Genomic DNA, 5,228 nt, shown 5'->3' with positions numbered 1-5,228 from the left:
TCCCCGCTGCTCCCCTGCAACTCTCCTCTTTCTCGTCCTCGATCCTGCCTACCTCTCGGTGAAGTTCTTACGGAGGCGCTCAGTCGATTGCTTGGCGTGAGGTTCTTTCCGCGGCACGAGAGATGGCAGGGGCCTCCGACGACGCTCCCGGGAGGCCACCTTCAGCATGCAGGGAGGCTGAAAGCGACGACGAGGCCGTCTCCCCCAGCGCCTACCTTATCATCGGAGGTTGGTTGCTAAGCGCGCCGTCTTTGTTCCTTATGTCCGCGTTTCTTGGATTCTGGTGTGTTGAGAGTTTGGTTTCTTGCAGATTCCGGGAGGGAGGACGAGGAACAGAGCACGAGGGTAGTGGTGCCTCCGCCGCCGCCTCAGGACCCGCGGGCAATGAACGTTATGGACGCCTACCGTTTGTTCCTAGAGAGGCAGGAGAGAGAGTTGTCAGTCCACTTGAGGGGACAGGCGGCGAGAGACTATGCTCGCGGTAATTTGGCTTCCGTTCCCAATTCGTTTCTTGGATCCCAGTTCGTTTCTTGTCTTCCTGTTTGTTTCTTGGTTTGCAATTCGTTTCTTGGATTCCAGTTCATTTCTTGTCTTCCCGTTTGTTTCTTGGTTTGCAATTCGTTTCTTGGACTGACAGTACATCTCCGTGTGCATGTGTGTTTCTTCTTGGCCCGTGAGCAGGGTTGCTGGATGGTGGCTCGGCTGCCGGCGAGGAAAAGGAACTGTCGTCTCCGTGGAGGTTCGTGAACCTCTCCGACCTGATCGTGCCACAGCTCCCTGCCCCCCATCAGCCGACGGTGCGCGCCGGGATTTGCAGGGCTTGCCGACGCTGGATAGCGACGATCCCCCGGGTCCCCTACAGGCACGTCTGCTTCTGCGTGCCCTGCCGCTACAGCCGGTGCGCCAGGATATGTTGCTCGGTTTGCGGCGCCGGCCGCCGTTTGCGCCGCCGTTCGTCCAAGGCGCGCGCCACCGGTCGTCCACAAGCAGAGCAGGGAGTTGATCAGTTCCCCGTTGTGGAGACGATGATGCTACGTAGTTGATGATGGTTAATTGGTCTCACTTCTGATGTGTTCTTGCAGTGTTTAGCTCGTTGGTTTTTCTTCTCTGGCAATGTGGCCAATGCAACTGTTGGTTGTGCTGCACATTGCTTGTCAGTCATTGCCAACTTTGGTTTTTCTGCAACTTTTTATATCTGCGCAGTGGGTTCAGTTCAGATTACATGACTGTCCAGTAGGTTAATTGCTGTTATCTTTTGCCTGCCATGGATGTTACCGTGCAGTAGACTGGTACTACTACCACTGTGAGTGTTCTGTTTTTGGTAAATGCATGCAATGTGTTAGTAGTTCACTGAAAAGCTTTACCTAAAATCTAAAAAGTTCGCGCGTTCGTTGGAGAGGACGAGCGGCCGCTCGGTCACTCGCATGCATGCATACATGTGTTTGTCTGGTAGTGCATGTGATTACTGACATTAAATGTGGTCAGACTTGTAACATGTGAAGGACAAAACAGATCCACGTGTATTTGTTTCGGGTTTTTAAATTTTTAAAAAAGCCATATGTTTCAAACCATGTGTCGGAATTTAGATCCGTCTTTACCGTTAGATTCCTCGTGACGAGATCAATAAAAGTAGATCCCGCATGGGTATGTTTCGACGAAATTTTTTTGATGCCAACTTTAGTACTGTATTGTGCAACTTTTTCCAAAACCAATTTTTTGGATCTGCATGATTCAACTTCCATAAGGTTGTAGTCTAGCAACCATGAAAACTTTGATGTGCAATTAGTCTACTGTCCCGGCCAACTACCTAGTAGTCGTTGTGCAACCCTCCTCCCTATTCGTGGATGCGTAGTTTTTCACTGTTGGCACACCCTACCCTCACCCCCTGCAAGCGATATGTGCAACTTAGTCTAATGTTCAAGCCAACTGCCTTTTAGTCAATGTGCAACTCCTTCCCCTCCCTATTTGTGGACATGTATTTTCAGTTGGCGGAGGCAACAGACAGAGTTGCATATAGTCTACTAGATAGTTGGCTGATACGTCTCCAACATATCTATAATTTTTTATTGCTTCATGCTATATTATATTGTGTTTTAGATGATTAATGGGCTTTGTTATACACTTTTATATTATTTTTGGGACTAACCTATTAACCGGAGGCCCAACCCAAATTGCTGTTTTTTGCCTATTTTAGTGCTTCGCAGAAAAAGAATATCAAACGGAGTCCAAACGGAATGAAACCTTCGGGAACGTGATTTTCGGAACGAACGTGATCCAGAGGACTTGGACCCTATGTCAAGAAAGCAACCAGGAGAGCACGAGCCAGGGGGCGCGCCTACCCCACCTGGGCGCGTCCTCCACCCTCGTGGGGCCCACGTTGCTCCACCGACGTACTTCTTCCTCCTATATATACCTACATACCCCCAAACCAACAGAAGCATCCACGAAAACCTAATTCCACCGCCGCAACCTTTTGTACCCATGAGATCCCATCTTGGGGCCTTTTCCGGCGTCCTGCCGGAGGGGGCATTGATCACGGAGGGCTTCTACATCAACACCATAGCCTCTCCGATGATGTGTGAGTAGTTTACCTCAGACCTTCGGGTCCATAGTTATTAGCTAGATGGCTTCTTCTCTCTATTTGGATCTCAATACAAAGTTCTCCACGATTCTCGTGGAGATCTATTCGATGTAATCTTCTTTTGTGGTGTGTTTGTTGAGACCGATGAATTGTGGGTTTATGATCAAGTTTATCTATGAACAATATTTGAATCTTCTCTGAATTCTTTTATGTATGATTGGTTATCTTTGCAAGTCTCTTTGAATTATCAGTTTGGTTTGGCCTACTAGATTGATCTTTCTTGTAATGGGAGAAGTGCTTAGCTTTGGGTTCAATCTTGCGGTGTCCTTTTCCAGTGACAGCAGGGGCAGCAAGGCACGTATTGTATTGTTGCCATCGAGGATAACAAGATGGGGTTTATATCATATTGCATGAGTTTATCCCTCTACATCATGTCATCTTACTTGAAGCATTACTCTGTTCTTTTGAACTTAATACTCTAGACGCATGCTGGATAGCGGTCGATGTGTGGAGTAATAGTAGTAGATGCAGGCAGGAGTCGGTCTACTTGTCACGGACGTGATGCCTATATACATGATCATACCTAGATATTCTCATAACTATGCTCAATTCTATCAATTGCTCAACAGTAATTTGTTCACCCACCGTAATACTTATGCTCTTGAGAGAAGCCACTAGTGAAACCTATGGCCCCGGGTCTATTTTCCATCATATTAATCTTCCAACACTTAGCTATTTTATTGCCTTTTATTTTACTTTGCATCTTTATTATAAAAATACCAAAAATATTATCTTATCATATCTATCATATCTCACTTTCCTAAGTGACCGTGAAGGGATTGACAACCCCTTTATTGCGTTGGTTGCGAGGTTTTTATTTGTTTGTGTAGGTGCGAGGGACTTGAGCGTGGCCTCCTACCGGATTGATACCTTGGTTCTCAAAAACTGAGGAAAATACGTACGCTACTTTACTACATCACCCTTTCCTCTTCAAAGGAAAACCAACGCAATGCTCAAGAGGTAGCAAGAAGGATTTCTGGCACCGTCGCCGGGGAGATTTGCGCCAAGTCAAGTCAAGATTTGACTCCCGACAACGAGCCATTTCTGGCGCCGTTGCCGGGGAGTGTACGCAAAAGTGAACATACCGAGTACCCATCACAAACCCTTATCTCCCGCATTACATTATTTGCCATTTGCCTCTCGTTTTCCTCTCCCCCACTTCACCCTTGCCATTTTTATTCGCCCTCGCTTTTCCCGTTCGCCTTTTTTTCGCTTGCTTCTTGTTTGCTCGTGTGTTGGATTGCTTGCTTGTCACGATGGCTCAAGACAATACTAAATTGTGTGACTTTACCAATACCAACAACAATGATTTTCTTAGCACTCCGATTGCTCCCCTTACCGATACTGAATCTTGTGAAATTAATGATGCTTTGTTGAATCTTGTCATGAAAGATCAATTCGCCGGCCTTCCTAGTGAATGTGACGCCCCCGATTCAATCGTACACTAATCATGCACGCAAACGTGTACGATCAAGATCAGGGACTCACGGGAAGATATCACAACACAACTCTAAAACATAAATAAGTCATACAAGCATCATAATACAAGCCAGGGGCCTCGAGGGCTCGAATACAAGTGCTCGATCATAGATGAGTCAGCGGAAGCAACAATATCTGAGTACAGACATAAGTTAAACAAGTTTGCCTTAAATAGGCTAGCACAAACTGGGATACAGATCGAAAGAGGCGTAGGCCTCCTGCCTGGGATCCTCCTAAACTACTCCTGGTCGTCGCAGCGGCCTACACATAGTAGTAGGCACCTCCGGTGTAGTAGGAGTCGTCGTCGACGGTGGCGTCTGGCACCTGGGCTCCGGCATCTGGTTGCGACAACCAGGTAGAAGGGAAAGGGGGAAAAGAGGGAGAAAAGCAACCGTGAGTACTCATCCAAAGTACTCGCAAGCAAGGAGCTACACTACATATGCATGGGTATATGTGTAAAGGGCCATATCGGTGGACTGAACTGCAAAATGCCAGAATAAGAGGGGGATAGCTAATCCTGTCGAAGACTACGCTTCAGGCCACCACCATCTTGCACTATGTAGAAGAGAGTAGATGGTAAGTTCACCAAGTAGCATCGCATAGCATAAACCTACCCGGCGATCCCCTCCTCATCGCCCTGCTAGAGAGCGATCACCGGGTTATATCTGGCACTTGGAAGGGTGTGTTTTATTAAGTATCTGGTTCTAGTTGTCATAAGGTCAAGGTACAACTTCGGGTCGTCCTTTTACCGAGGGACACGGCTATTCGAATAGATAAACTTCCCTGTAGGGGTGCACCACATTACCCAACACGCTCGATCCCATTTGGCCGGACACACTTTCCTGGGTCATGCCCAGCCTAGGAAGATCAACACGTCGCAGCCCTACCTAGGCACAACAGAGAGGTCAGCACGCCGGTCTAAATCCTATGGCACAGGGGTCTGGGCCCATCACCCTTTGCACACCTGCACGTTGCGAACACGGCCGGAAGCAGACCTAGCCTCCCTAATACAAGAGCAGGCGTTCCAGTCCAATCCGGCGCGCGCCGCTCAGTCGCTGACGTCAAGAAGGCTTAGGCTGATACCACGACGTCGAGTGCCCATAACTGT

At 47.9% G+C, this 5,228-nt stretch overlaps 1 protein-coding gene across 1 annotated transcript; it reads left to right on the top strand.

Annotated features, from left to right (window-relative positions):
* On the top strand, positions 1 to 1,043 carry LOC123158618 (uncharacterized). The gene is made up of 3 exons (XM_044576538.1): positions 1 to 228; positions 311 to 481; positions 682 to 1,043. The coding sequence occupies exons 1-3, from the start codon at positions 123 to 125 to the stop codon at positions 1,041 to 1,043; spliced, it is 639 nt and encodes a 212-aa protein (XP_044432473.1). The 5' UTR covers positions 1 to 122.
* Positions 1,044 to 5,228: the final 4,185 nt, after the last annotated feature.

Source organism: Triticum aestivum, chromosome 1D, assembly GCF_018294505.1.
Source record: "Triticum aestivum cultivar Chinese Spring chromosome 1D, IWGSC CS RefSeq v2.1, whole genome shotgun sequence".
Lineage (NCBI taxonomy): Eukaryota > Viridiplantae > Streptophyta > Magnoliopsida > Poales > Poaceae > Triticum > Triticum aestivum.
The sequence above is the reverse complement of the archived record's forward strand: the minus strand, read 5'-3'. Positions and strand labels throughout refer to the sequence as shown.

What these genes read in the sequence shown, in the direction of transcription:
- LOC123158618 (XM_044576538.1), top strand. Translation starts at nt 123, where the DNA reads ATGGCAGGGGCCTCCGACGACGCTCCCGGGAGGCCACCTTCAGCATGC. An exon ending in CGCCTACCTTATCATCGGAG is followed by an intron (nt 229 to 310) that starts GTTGGTTGCTAA and finishes GGTTTCTTGCAG; the next exon opens with ATTCCGGGAGGGAGGACGAG. An exon ending in GGCGAGAGACTATGCTCGCG is followed by an intron (nt 482 to 681) that starts GTAATTTGGCTT and finishes GCCCGTGAGCAG; the next exon opens with GGTTGCTGGATGGTGGCTCG.